We start from the raw sequence: 15,248 nt of genomic DNA on the forward strand, positions 1-15,248 counted from the left end.
CAGCAGGAAAGGAGAGCTGTACGGAGCGGTTAGTATCCAAGTCAGAGATCAGCCTGGGTGATCCAGAGAGAGATTCTTTTGTCCTCAACAGAGGAGGCTTTATCTTTACTGCTGTAGCTGCTCTGTCAACTCTGAATCGCAACTAGTAGAAACTATTGTACACAACCAGTTTGCACCAGGTTCTGCTCAAGCGCATTAGGCAAAATATTCTTTGTTGATTAAAATGACACCTACTGTTTTTCCAGAGGGAGTTTGGCGTTGACTGCACCCTGAAGGAGCGCATTGAGGAGAACGGCTATAACACATATGCATCAGCCAAGTGGAGGAACAAGAAGCGGCAGATGTTTGTTGGTCTAAATGTCCACGGGAAGCCACTAAGAGGGAAGAAGACCCACAGGAAGAACACATCCACCCACTTCCTTCCAATTTTGGTGCGAAGTGGGGAACACTAGCGGAGAGGGAAAACATGCAGCACTGGACAGAGACGTTAATATTGAAAATCTGTAAAATAAAGACTGACAAAACTCTTGTTTGGAAACAAGGCACTAACACTGTTATGCAAAAACATGGCCTCTGCTCCTGACTTTGATTTAGATCATGTTTTTTATTTGGTGAGAGAAGGTAATATTTGTGTTTTCTGTGGCAGGGGATGCGATATTTATCTTTTTTTTTCTGTGCCAAAGTTTGCGACTGGAGTATGTGTGTAATGTGGACAACACAGAAGACACTGTCCCAACTAACAGCTACAGATGCAGTAGTATATCTCAGAATGTTATTTATAATCCAGATTCTCCTGTCAGGCATGTAGAAAATGACTACATCAAAATGAGGGAAATGATTGGTCAGTTTATCATGGCAATGACGTATAATCAAGGACACCACACATTTAAAACAATGTTTCATACATAACCACTGTGCTTTGACTGTATTGTAATGATTTATTTATTTTGTGAAGTATTTAACTGGAGTGGAACACTTACCAGGCAACCTTTCCTTTGCATACTTTACTTTTTATAGGAACTATTATGTGAAAATAAATAAATGAAACTATTTTCTCAGGTCGTCTTTCTTACTCTGTACTGGTGGAGAAGTGGCACAAAAAAGTTTTACCACAAGTAAACCCTGGGGAATGTTTGGGCCATGCTTACCATGAACCAGGGTTTCACCAGGGTCTCTTCTTATCTGTCTCTCTGAGGTAAAAAGGGACAAGAGGTGAGCAAGCCAGATATTCCATGTGGCAACCATTGCACTAATGATTAGCTCCCAAACAAACGATGAACATACAAGACCGACCACAACAAAATAAGAGGGAGGTGCCTTCCCTGGTATGGCCTGTAGATGCTGATGTTTTTTTTTTTTCTAATGTTACCCCATTACTATGGAGCTACAACATTCCCTGTTGCAGGAGACCTTGCATAGTAAACATAGCTGCTAAAGCACCTGCTGATAATACTCGCAGAAAACAAGAAAACAGTTTTGTCATGTTGGTCTGCATTACTATTGCCTGTGGGTCTGGAGGTCTAAATGCATGTGAGAAAGAATAAATGTGAATGAGAGGAAAAGAGAGACATGACCTGCATCAGAAGACTCCTCTCAGTAATCATCCACAAACACACCAATCAGTGACAGCTGATGCCAGATCAAAAAACTACAGGGGGAACATTACCACCACAGGCTTCCGGGCCTCATGGGAACATCTGTCTCGGGACACTCACGACAAAGTGGGAGGCAAGACAGAAAGGTAAGAGAAGGATTTCAAGAGGCTGCTGCCTTCATTCCCAAACACATCCAAACTGGCCTGTGAGTGTGACTCCAGACTGGGAGGAACAAAAACAACAAATGTGATCTTAACTGCAAGAATCCAAAATACAGGAACATTATAGAAATGTGTCCTTTAATGGCTGTTTAAAGGGCCCATGGCATGTTTTTCCTTGCTTTTTAACTTATCTACAATGTTACAATGGTGAAATCCCATCTTAGACAAGACCTAAAGCTAAAAAATGAGGTGTATGTGTGTTCTAGTATTTCTATGTAGTAGCACTGGGTTTATACACTGTTTATACACATCTTGCAAACTCTCGCAAATGAGACTTTTTTCTGACAAAATAAAGTAAAATAAATAAATCTCTTTTCATCTGTACATATACCATTGTTTACCTATCTATGGAGGATGAGTTCAAATTAATTAATGCTGTTGTGGCTCATTGTGCTGTCCACTTGCGACACAACACCGGCAGCAGGAGCTGTGCACATTCACAAATTTTCCTCTCATTTTAAGGAAGAGGCTTTTTGGCTTCCTGATTCTGAAACAATTACAATTAGGAGTTATGAGGGGTGTCAAACTAATTTAGAACTAATATGGTTAGAAATGAGCAAAATGAGCACGCCACGGGCACTTTGAAGATACTGTCGTGAATGTGACCTTAAAGGTGCAACAACACATGTCACAATCACTTGACAGAGCAGAGAAAATGAAAAAGACAGTGCTGTACATGATGCAGTCATGGTCATGAAATAGTATTCCACATGTTGCCAGTGGCCTTGACTGTCATGCACTGAGGTGTTCCTCGGTATCAATCATTCATCACGCTGATGCCGTAAAGTGCCCCTGGCATGCTCATTTTGTTCATTTCCAGCCCTTTAATGTTTAATCTTGTGCATAGAAATACTAGAACACACATACACCTCATTTTTTGCACTTTAGGTCATGTCTAAAATGAGAATTCACTGTTGTACATTGTAGATAAGTCAAAAAACAAGGAAAAGCATGTCATGGGCCCTTTACGATACTGTATATTTTACTTAACATCAGAAGTTCATCTCAGGGCTTTTGTATGTCATTTCTATTTGAGTTTAGAGAAATACATGTAGTTATTTGGACTATATTCCAAGGTGTTTTATAGGGAAAGTATTTTTAAATGTTTCAATTTAAATTTTTCTTTGTCTTAAATCTTTTCTAATTAGGTACCTAGTAGTAGCTGGTTCATGGCATGAATCTACATTTTTTGCTTTTAAAATGTGGTGATGAATATGTGCCAAATTCCCCTGTCAACATCAGTGCTATAGTCATTTGTCATCTTCTGCATTCCCGAGATTTGTGAATGTTTAAACTCCCTCCAGGACACTGGGATGGGGAGAAAAACAGCACTAACAGAAAATAGAGGCTGTAATCTTTTATCAAAGTGAGTCTCTGCATTTCTGGCATGGGAATTCTCTGTGGCATAATGTGAACCAGCTTTGGGAAACAAGTGGAAAATGACTGGAGGCCAAAACAACTAATGAATACTTACACTGAGAGGTCTGGTGCAACACATGTTTGTAGTGGGCAGCTACTGAGTAAGCTTGGAGAGAGGACCTTCTGAGGAGGTTGTATAGGTCCAGAATCGTCTCTTGTCTGACTTATCATTTAAATGAAGCTATCCATGACACTTTAGTGATTTTACACAATTTAAGCAGGTGCTTACATAAAATTTTAAATTTATGAGACTTGGTTTTAAAGACAGAATCAGGTTTCTCTCTAATGTGACTCTGAGCAAAGACAAAACAAGTTAAGTGAAAATAAAATCAAAAGATCTAGTATTTCTCCACCAGACGTCTTATCAGTGTAGAGAATTATTTGAAACAGCATTGAGAGAGATTATGAAAGATTAAATAGATTAATTAATTAATCAATTGTCATAGAGGGCCTGGGTTTTGCTGGGGAATTTGGACTTATGTCTTAAGTATTTTTATTTAAAAAAATTAAAAAAAAAAAAAAATAAAAAAAAAAAAAAAACAAGTATTTATTTATATAAAGCTCAGATGGGAAGGACGAATCTGGAAGGAGAAATACTTCACCTACTCTCCCAGAACACCCCTTTACATTATCATAAAAATCATAACCCAAAACCTATAGAGTACTTGATGATTACTTTTGCTAATAAAAGAATATGTATGAATATTTTTAAACTGTAAGAATTTGAATACTCTGTTCACAGCTCAGCTGATGATTTCGTGTAGGCTATGTAATTTGTGACCGCACCTCAACTCCAGACCACTAGAGGGAGACAGTTTTATTTTGATAGCAAACACTGCTGTGGACAGTGACAGTGAGTTTATGATTAAAGGAAGTGGCCATAAAAAGTTGTGTATTTACTATCCGACCGAGAGAAATCCATAATGAAAGATAGATAGAGCGTGTTTTGATGTGATAAAACACAAGCAAAAACCGCCACTCAAAGGCGAAAGGAGCAGTAGGTTCGAGATCAGCATTTCTTCACCCTTTGAGAGTTGAGGCTGACAAACCAGCAGTCATGACCGAGAATTTCGACCGAGCTCCGGGGGCAGGGAGAATCCGTAATATTCCAGCAGACACCGAGGTCGTGGGTGCACAGGCGGACGTTGACGACAAAACCAACTTCTTCATCCAAAGGGAACCGCTGAGACAGCCGCGAACAGCCCCGCCCTTTGCTGACAACGTTAACTCAGTCAGCAACATGGTTGATGGAGGTAGGAAGGTGCCCACTAGCTAAAGCCAACGCTAACTGGGTTATGTTCGCTAACCAGCGATTCGATTTGTATGAAGCATAAGTTAACACAAATGTTGCTCGCCCATATGACCACTGAAGGCCAAAATGTATTTGCCCTAACTTACAATTAGCCCCAACCTTTCCTCCAGCTGTCCGTCCCTGTCAGAAGCGTAGGGGTTATTTGATAAGATTTAACACCTTATAAATGTGAAGCTGTCATTAGCTAGCTATCTGCTACGTTAGCTTAGCTTAGAATTGTGGTGTTGCGACTTGCACCTGTTGGGTCGTTCATGTGGGGTAAGGTCTAAATAAAGCCCCCATTTGGATGTCACGTAGCTTAGTTATGTGCCACAGTTAAGGCTGTAGCTAATACTGGCTATAGCTAACCTACCGTTACATTCATTTAGCAATACAGAGCACTTCCCCTTCCATATATCAGTGGAGTAGGTTTGGGCGATATCAGAGTTTCGATCCAATACCAAGTTATAAACTGGGTCAGGATAAATAATTAAAAGCAGCTAATGTACTATAACGTAATGGAAGAAAGGCATATATTTATTAACAACATTATTAATGGACCTCTTCTGAATAGATTGCCAGACGTGAGGCATTTTTCCTGTTAATTACCTCACATACATGTTTAAACACAAGACAGTTTTAAATGTAAATACCAAATGTCCATTATGTGAATTCATGAAACTGAGGCCATCACTGTGCAGATCCAACTGATGCCAGTATCAATAGTTAAAATAAGACTTTATATCGGCAGTACTGATCCACCCACCCATAGAGTAGTGTAGTAAAGAACCAATATTAATTATCAGCTATAAAACTGTATATCAGAATTTCTGTAATAATAATAATAATAATAATACAATTGTCAGTGCTGTAACAGTCAGTATGGTCACGGTCAAAACCATGTAATTACATAAACGGGTCTGAAAAGCACAACCTATTTTGTACTGCTTGTAAAATTGTTATCAGCCATACAGGTGGAAAATATTACATATTGGCATTTGCTGCTGAAAAACATATCACTGTAGTTTATAGCTAACATGAACCAGTATAAATCTGAGCACTGCCAGCCAACCTACCCCACACATTGCTCCACTTTACATAGGTCTGGGAATTGGAGGCACATCTCTGCTGCCACTCCAGGTGTGACACAGCTAATGTGTGTTTGTGTGGTGTTTTCCCACAACATCCCTTCTTCCTGAGCTTTGAGGCAATGTCTTCGGGGCCGTAGCTGCAAAAGTAACAGAGCCAGTTCATATCTGACATTGTACTCTGTATTACACATGTTGCAGCACTTAGGGGTGCTGCTGCCATAAATACACATTAGTGCACATAGTCCCCAACAATTGCATTATTTATACCTTTTGAAGTAACAAAACCTCTGACCTCCACTTTTTTAGAAAATTATTGAGCTTTTTTAAAAAGTGAATTTATGTTTGTGATTTATTTTTTAAGATTTGTGTTTCTGTTAGGAATGAACAGTTGCCAATAACACTCTTACCTGCCTTATCTATATGAAGAGAATTTACCCATTTGTATGAATAGTGTCATGTATATGGAAGCATGCAAACCTCTTTCTTCTGACTCTTTCAGACAGTAAAAGACAAAACAAACCCCTACAAAGTGCAAATGCCAACAGTACGTCTGCCTTCAGAGAGTGCAAAGAAGTGAATTTCTTGGTGAAGTCATCAACGCTTTCAGCCAGTGCTCCAGAGTTTGTCCCCTCTGGAACAAACCTGTATGAAGTAAGTGGAATTTTTATGCCATCATTGCATTATTCCTGATACTATTACTCATATTTATTATTAAGCAACATTATATGGTTCACATAGTTTCTGCTGTTAGCTTCCCAGTAAAAGTCAGGTAGCGGTGCATCCATCATTATTCGATCAGAATATCATATACATATTTTATTATGTAGTTCTGGTGGCAAAACAAGGTTTTCTGATGCATTTAAATTTTGCAGCCCTTTGTACCACCATAAGATTCATTACTCAAAGCCTCTTTTCACATAGTGTTCATTGGTGTCTAGTGGTAAAAGTAATTAAGAGCCACCAGATCATAAAGGCTCATGTGCTACTGCTATAGCACAGATATTACTAACATGTTGCAGCACTTTGTGCTAATGCTTAATCAAATATGGATTTTTAAGTGCATATAAAGGCCTGGGGTCATGTGACAGTAATGAAACTAATTAATGTTTTTGCATTAGCATGACCAAGTACTCTGGAAGTTTCTATTATAATGTTCGTATTCCTCTTTTAATTTTTGTACAGTACCCCAACTCTGGTGATGACAGTGAAAGTTACTACACTGAACCAACTTTAGCTGATATGGTCACAGACTTCCTTGACCACCTGAGCTCCTCACCAGGTTCCTTTGACTCGGATATTGAATACATAACTGGCATGCTCAACTCCTGGGTTGTTTCTGAAGAGTTGTTGGAGGAGCTGGTCGAACTGATCTTCACACAGGTTTGGAGATGCACAATAAGTCCTCAGTTTGTCCTTTATATAAATATTGAATAATACGATCAAACCTGTGTAAACACAGCATACATACAAATGTAAATATACATGCCTGTTTCTGACTAAACACACAGCTGTATAAGTTACCCCACTGAGTGTTAATTTCTCCTTTCATTGCAGTCCACCGCCATTCCAAACTTCTCTTACACGGGTGCCAGACTCTGTAACTACCTGTCCCATCACCTGACTTTTAGCTCACAGAGAGGCAACTTTCGTCAGCTGCTTCTGAAAAGGTGATTTTATTTAACTGATTTTTAATGTTGTTAAATAATTAGATTGTTGATAAAGCACAGCAGTGTTTTATTAAATGATGCTGAAGAAGTAGAAAATGTTACTATCACACAGGAAGTAGAAATGGAAATATTTTTAATTCTTACATTAATACAAACTACTAGCTTTTGGATGACAAATCCTGGAATAAAGTCAGTGTGCGAAGCAGCATAAAGTGTCATTGTTGAGTCAAATTGGGATTAAAGAGGAGGAATGTTGTCTGTTGTAGATGTCAAACAGAGTTTGAGAAGAGGGGTGTAGCTGTTCGAGGAGACCTGGAAACTCAGAAGAAGTTCCACTCCTTTGTGCTCTTTCTGGGAGAGCTGTACCTTAACCTGGAGGTAAGAGGTTCTAAGCTTTTATAGGGTTTTGTTTGGGACAACATATTATCCACCTTAAAGTTGTGTAAATGCATTTATTTATACAGTTTATTCAATTTTACTGAACACAATATTGACTTTTTTCTGTCCCGTTATTTATTTGGACTGTGTCTGGCCCTGCATTTTGCCTCACGGTACTGCATATACATATTGAATGTTTAAGATGTTTGGTGCCACTGATAATGTAGTTTACAAGCTGTCCACCTTTATATATATATATAGCTTTGGGTTTTTGGGTTCATAAAACACCAACACCAGAATATGTTCATAGCTTGAATCTTTTTATTGTCAGTCATTTGTTGACATTTATGTCAATCTGATTTTGCTCATTTAGATAAAGAGTGGTAAAGGGCCTTCAAGTAGAGCACATATCCTCCTCGATGCTCTGTATGAACTGATGAAGAGTCTGTTCTCCAGTCCCACGGATGCAAACCTCATCTGTGCTGTCAAACTGCTTAAGGTTTCAAGTCTCAGTTAGACACATTAACAGGTTTGCACTGAAAGCTTGCCAGGTCATTTTGGGGTGTAATGAAAATGTTTTACAGCTAACAGGCTCCGTCTTGGATGATGCGTGGAAAGAGAAGGGAATATCACACATGGAAGATTTGATCCGAAGAATAGAAAATATTCTACTGGATGCCACCTGCAGCAGGTGTGTATATCAGTGTGTTAACATAACCTTAGGTTTATTCATTCATTCATTTTCTACCGCTTAATCCCTGAACGGGGTCACGGGGGGGCCAGAGCCAATCCCGGCCGGCAATCAGGCGAAGGCAGGGTACACCCTGGACAGTTCGCCAATCCATCGCAGGGCTAACACATAGACGAACAGTTCCGCACACGCGCACACGCACTCCTGTGGGCAATTTAGAGACACCAGTCAACCTAAGCTGCATGTCTTTGGACTGTGGGAGGAAGCCGGAGTACCCGGAGAGAACCCACGCAAGCACAGGGAGAACACGCAAACTCCACACAGAAAGGTCCCAGGTGGGGCCCGAACCCGGAACCTTCTTGCTGTGAGGCAACGGTGCTAACCACTGCCCACCTTAGGTTTAGTTAGATTGAAATATGCTTTTGTATCTGAGGTGCTGTAAACTGTGCAACATCTGCAGCAGGTGATTGTATTGAAGGAATATTCTATAATCTATTTATAAAAACATCAATCAAGTGTATTAGTTTTCAGTTCCAGTTTTACACACAAACAACATCAGTAACATGAATCAGAAGTCAGCCATAAACTAGCACATGGTTGAATGGGAAAAAAAGCAGAACAGGTGAGAGTTCACCCCCATAGATTCTCTGATTGAATGTTTCTGACATGAGCATTTTCCTCCTCAGGGATGTCAGACAGATGCTTCTGAAGCTAGTCGAGCTGAGGTCCAGTGACTGGGGCAGAGTCCGTGCTGCTGCAGCAGCCAGTAACGCCACACCAGACAATGACCCCAACTACTTCATGGTGAGAGACACCTGCATCATATTCTATACTTTATTTTTTTATCCTATTTTTCTGTTAGTCATGATTTAGTTGTCCTCTTCTCAGAATGAACCTACATTCTACACAGAAGATGGCACACCTTTCACAGCAGCAGACCCAGGTGAGGCTATGTAGTCAGCTGTCTTCATTCCATCACAGGCACTGTGGACACACAAGGTCGTTCACAAGGACTTGGAGTAAATAAATAAAGACAACAACACAAGAAAAATAGAAAATGGTTACTATACAGTTTCTGCATACACCCAAAAACTTGAAGACAGAAGGCTGAATATTAAATTAGTTTGTATTGTTTTTAGACATATAATGTTAATAGTAACCATAAAATCATGGTTTTGTAACTGAAATAACTGTTCATAGTTTAACCATGTTAAACTGGTTTTGAGGCAAGGGATTGTAATTCATAGTTAATATCAGTGTGCACAATTGAAATTGTAGCTATGATCCTTTTTTAATACTATGCTTCCATTAAACATGCTAGATATTCTTCTTCTTTTTCTTCTTTCGGCTGTTCCCGTCAGGGGTCGCCACAGCGAATCATCTGTTTCCACCTAACTCTATCCTCGGCATCCTCTACTCTCACCCCAATTAACTTCATGTCCTCTTTTAGCACATCCATAAATCTCCTCTTTGGCCTTCCTCTTAACCTCTTGCCTGGCAGCTCCATGTCCAACATCCTTCTACCAATTAACCACTATCCCTCCTCTGCACATGTCCAAACAATCTCAATCTGGCCTCTCTGACCATGTCCCCAAAACAGCCGACCTGAGCTGTCCCTAGGCATTTAGACTTAACCTGGTTCTCTCCACAGCTAAGTAACTGAATAAGTAGGAAAAAAAAGTCCCCGCCACTTTAAATTGATCTTCTGTATATTCTATAAGTACATTGCAGCCATTTTGTCCCTGAATGTCTGTCTGCCGTTACAGAATATGCAGAGAAATACCAAGAGATCCTGGACAGGCAGGACTATTTCCATGATAGTTATGGAGAAAATGGAGATGACTTGTAAGTAAACACTGCTGGTATACAATAATATAGAGGGGTCATACATATCTTTCTTTTAGGTCACATCACAGTCACCTATTTTAGTGGGGGACCTGTTGATGCTTGTTGCTGTGGATAACATTCAAGGATATGGCCATCCCATCTTAATTCTGTTAATTAAAATACCTTTCATTTTTTGTTTAGTTTATTTGGCCCAAAACAAACTCCAATACTTATGTACATACAGTCAATCCTCAGTCCAATAGAAAATGTGTGTTGTATTCACAGATACGATTTTGAAGATGAGATGGAGCCGGAGATCGAAGAAGCTTTTGAGAATTTCTGTTTAGAATCAGAGAGGAAACGACAGCAATGACGCAAGAGTGAAAGTCGAATACTCATCAGGCACATATTGTACATATCTCATTCAACTTGCTGGTACGTTCAAAAGCAAACCAGTCGAAGAGGAGTTTGAACTCATTTTAATGCAAACAAGCATTTTAACATAGACTTGTTCATAGTTGCACTTTTTTCAGTCTGTTCATTAGAAAATGGGGACAATCAATGGGATAGTTGTTTGAAATGCTAAAGTATTAAGACTGTTTGATATGGACGTTTTCTTTGCTGTTTTTAATTCCTTACACCTAAACTAAACAGCAAGAGGGAAATAGTGTGCTGTGAATTTTTTTAGAGTTCCTTTCCAAATGGCAAATAAGTTTACTCTGTGTGCATTGTTTGGTAGATTCTGAAGAATGCCCCATGCATAAGGCTCAGTATATGTAGCTTTATTGTAACAAAACTCAAATGCAAAAAGTACGTATTGTTATCCCTAAGATGAAAGACTGTTTACCAGCAATCCCTGGAATCCATAAAATGGAATGTTGTCACAGTTTGTAAATATTTATATTATTGTTTGCTTGCAATAAATTCTTTATAAGAGATTGATTTGTGAGCCTTTTTTAGTTAAAGGCTATACACAGTGACTACATCCATGTATTTGGTACAGCCAAAATAAGTTGATGTTAAGTGAACTAAGAATCACAGAGTTTATAATACACTAGAACAGCTTATGAGTAATTTAATGCACAATGCTTAAGTTAATACTATTTTTTTTGAGTGTCAGAGAAGTGTGCAATATAAATTAGCTTTACTTACTAAAGGGGCTTTCAGATAGGATGTGGTGGGCGGCATTGCTAGACAAAGCTCTACTGGGGCACACGACCCTCATTACTCAAATCACAATTTTAGGTTAAACACAATTTCTGAATGAATTCCCTCAGTTTGTTTTTGCCTCTGGATATGTTTCCTAATTTTCTGGTGTCCAACCAAAGTATATGAGTCAATGCAGGTTATCTGCTGCTCTTGGCAGACTCAACAAACAACTGTAACCTTGGTTCTCATAATTCAAAACACTTGCGGATGTGCCCCCTCTGCAAGGCCCTTATTGATGATTGGATGATTGGTCCGCCTTTCCCGCCATTGATAATCAGACGGTGTGTAGATAAAGGAATGGATTTTCAAGCTCAGCGTGATTCAGATGTCCTCTCTGCTGAGTTTCTGATTCATAATCAAACACTGGGCTGCCAGGAGGAGACGGTGTCCACATTTTGTGACCACAAACAGGCTGATGTTCACCATTTGCTAAGATTGTAGTCAGTTATTTGTGTCAGTCATTTTTTTCTCATTAAAACAGATTTGCAATTGTAAAATTTGCTGTTTCTATCTTGGCCAGTGGTGTTTGGCTTAGTGTTTGTTGCCGCCATAATAAAACTGAATAGGCCTTATTGGTTGGATAAAACAGTCCTGAGAAGATCTCAGCAGTGGGACTATTGGTGTGTAGAGGCTTCAACACATTATGGAAATAGATTTTGTATTTTTTTTTCTAAATAAAATCAGCCTATATAGGCCTATATAAATATTCACTTAGTAGTTTGTCTGGTGACTGTTTCTCCTGATCTTCCAGCTGTGTGCACTAGAGGGTGTTAGAGCATAACCATTCATTTTTAGGGCTTTAATTCTGCTTTAATAAAGACTAAGTTACAATCTTTACATCTTGACAAGAGTGTGTGTGTCAGTTGTTTCTACTCTGTTTAAATATAGGGCAGCAATGAATTATGTTCTTTATCAATTAATATTAATAAGTTATTTTTTAATTAATAGATTAACTGTGATGTCCACCTCAATTCATCCTCTGTAATGTATGTAAATAGTCAAACACTGAATATCATAATTATGTCAAGTGTAACACCACTCACTCATGGAGTTGGAATCAACACCTCATTTACCAGATCTAAATCTCATTTTGAGATTTAGAAGATTCTGTCCACCCTGTTCACTTAGCTGTGCTCACCATATTTCCACCACTTAATTTTGAAATTTCTAGTGAAATCCTTATCTTGTGTTTAAGAAACTCTAAATTGTGTCTTTTCTTTACATGTCTCTGTGAACAATGCATAAAAATAAGTTGAAAGATATTGTATTTCTGAATGACTGGGTGGTATTCCTCATATTTGCAAAAAGAAAAAAGCATGTTTTGCTTATGACTTTGAAAATATTCAAGACATATAATCAGGCCGTACTACAAGCTGCAAGCAGCTGACTAAAAATCTGATTTTATTTTAAAAGTAACTGGGCCTACCTCTTTGCATTGTCTGATGAACATTGAATGACTGTTACCTGACCACATATACTTAGTCTGCCATCAGCTGGTAACTTTGTGTCTGTGCAGCACTCTCCAGACAAATTAGTGCACATCTTTTGTTCATAGTTGAATTTAGTCAAAGTAGGCTCGTACTTTGCAACATGACCTGCTGTCATCAGGACAGCATTCCATCAAAATTCAGAAATGTACTGAGAATATGAAAAATAAACACACATATCTGCCAGTCCAGCACAATTTACCGTTCTGATTCGGAGCGAATGGAAAGACAAGGCTGATTAATTTCACAGGGTTCTGGTAGTTGGATTGTACAAAGTTTCACTACTGTGTTTTATTGCTGTTTTTAACACAAGCAATAAAAAAAATTGTTACTTGCAATCATTTGGAATATAAAACTAATTCAGTAGTTTATTTGCCTTCAATCATGGCACTCAGTGGTAAAGTATGAGCTCTGACCAGCCAGAACTCTGAGCTATTAAACGTTTTGTTGTGACTTTGGTGATATAATGATTTTAAGTACACAAATGTTGTTATATTCAGTTGTTTCACTTTTTTAAGCACTTTAAATTTGCTAAAAGTCAACTCACTTTGCCAAACAAGTGCTTAAATCTGTTTAATACCAGGTACTTAAAAAGGTTCGTTTTAAAAACTGTCAGTTTCACGATGCAGGATGATCGAGTTAAAATCTTCAGGCTGTATTAGTCTTTGCCGCCACCTGTTTACAAAGCTGAGTAACATTGTGAAAGTCAGCAGTCATTCATTGTTAAAAAAATAAAATTCAAAACCCAGGACTTTTGATATTTAACGAACATTTAATCACAATTTGTCTTTACTTAGGCTAGAAAGTTAGTATTGTGATATTATTAATTGAATAAGGCTTTAATTTATTTGTACACTAGTTAGTGTGAATGTTGCAAGCAACATTAGAGTAACCCCTTACTTTCCACAGCACATCTGGTAGTTCTATTGCATCAGCTGTGGGCTGAGTCAACAGGAAGCAAGGTAGTTAATCTTTCATGTTTTATGTTAGTTTTTGCTGACAATCTAACAGCCTCCTGGACTTAAGTCCGCATCCCTTAGCACAACATCTTTTATATTTAACCATTGTGCCATTTTGTTTGTTCACATTGTAGAGAATGCGGACTTCTACCCTCACTTTGGTTCATACAGCCACTTTTTTCTTTATAAAGAAAAGATAAGCAGCCTCTTTGTTACCATGTCAGAAATGTGTGTTCAGAATGGCCTTTAAATTGGTTGCCTGAGTTCAGAGGAAAACTACAAACAAGTTGCCATGACATTCCTTTAACCTTGATGATTCACCACAACTATGTCTATTACTACAATGCAGTAGTTTTTGTTCTGTGCAAATCTTACTAAGCATACAGCATGTTTAAATTGTAAGATTGAGGTGTACAGAAATAGGAATCTAAGGTTTCACACCAAGTAACCACAACAGCTCTACTTTGAGCCCTGTTGGGGACCTTCATTGCATTTGAATCCCCTCTCAAACTAGATAAGTCATCATGTTTAAAATAGTGTTTTACTTTGCTTCAAAATAAAATGTCTTGCAGTGAACTTTAACTAAATTGTTAACATCTGCCAGCTGTTGCATCTAAATGGAAGCCTCTTGCAAAAGTTTAGTGCCAACAAACTGTTGCAGCACTTATCTAGACCACGAATTATTAATACATATCATTATATAGTAATTTGTTTGTGTGTGTACGTGTTCCTGTAATGTACTTGCAGTACAGACCAAAAATGTATTTTTTGCTACAGAGTGAGGACATTTTGGTTGGTCCTCACTTTCTGAAACAGCATTTTGAGGGTTAAGACTTAGGGTTAGGGGTGAAGTTAGAATGAGGTTTAGGTTAGGGTTAGGCATTTTATTCTGCTGGTTAAGGTTAGGGTTAGGGTTAGGGGCTAGGGAATGCATTATGTCAATAGGTGTCCTTACAAACATAGAAGAGTGTGTGTGTGTGTGTGTGTGTGTGTGTGGTGGGGTGGCGTGTGTGCTCTTGAGCTTGAGAAAACACATGGCACATGGCTGATAGATTAATCTGCCACAAACAAGTGGTTGCCAGTTCATGAGAAAGATAATGCATCATCTTGCTCACATTTACAAACAACAGCATTTTTCACTTTTTGTGTTTCTGTTTACTCATGCCAGGAAACCCATCCATCCATCCATTTTCCTCCGCTAATCCGGGACTGGGTCGCGGGGGCAGCAGTCTAAGCAAAGATGCCCAGACTTCCCTCTCTCCAGACACTTCCTCCAGCTCCTCCGGGGGAATCCCGAGGCGTTCCCAGGCCAGCCGAGAGACAGTCCCTCCAGCGTGTCCTGGGTCTTCCCCGGGGCCTCCTCCCGGTGGGACATGCCCGGAACACCTCCCTAGGAAGGCGCCCAGGAGGCAT

At 39.0% G+C, this 15,248-nt stretch overlaps 1 protein-coding gene and 1 pseudogene across 1 annotated transcript; both read left to right on the forward strand.

The window, feature by feature from the left end:
• Positions 1-452, forward strand: part of LOC109956656 (fibroblast growth factor 10-like) — a 6,070-nt pseudogene extending 5,618 nt beyond the window's left edge.
• Positions 453-4,073: 3,621 nt separating this feature from the next.
• On the forward strand, positions 4,074-11,116 carry paip1 (poly(A) binding protein interacting protein 1). Its single transcript, XM_020593976.1, has 11 exons — positions 4,074-4,488; positions 6,117-6,268; positions 6,800-6,997; positions 7,172-7,284; positions 7,551-7,662; positions 8,036-8,161; positions 8,247-8,353; positions 9,040-9,157; positions 9,242-9,296; positions 10,120-10,198; positions 10,466-11,116. Exons 1-11 carry the CDS (start codon positions 4,293-4,295, stop codon positions 10,551-10,553), a joined length of 1,344 nt encoding a protein of 447 aa, XP_020449632.1. The 5' UTR covers positions 4,074-4,292; the 3' UTR covers positions 10,554-11,116.
• The last annotated feature ends 4,132 nt before the right edge of the window (positions 11,117-15,248 follow it).

The sequence above is a fragment of the Monopterus albus genome, unplaced genomic scaffold (assembly GCF_001952655.1).
Source record: "Monopterus albus unplaced genomic scaffold, M_albus_1.0 scaffold20.1, whole genome shotgun sequence".
NCBI lineage: Eukaryota > Metazoa > Chordata > Actinopteri > Synbranchiformes > Synbranchidae > Monopterus > Monopterus albus.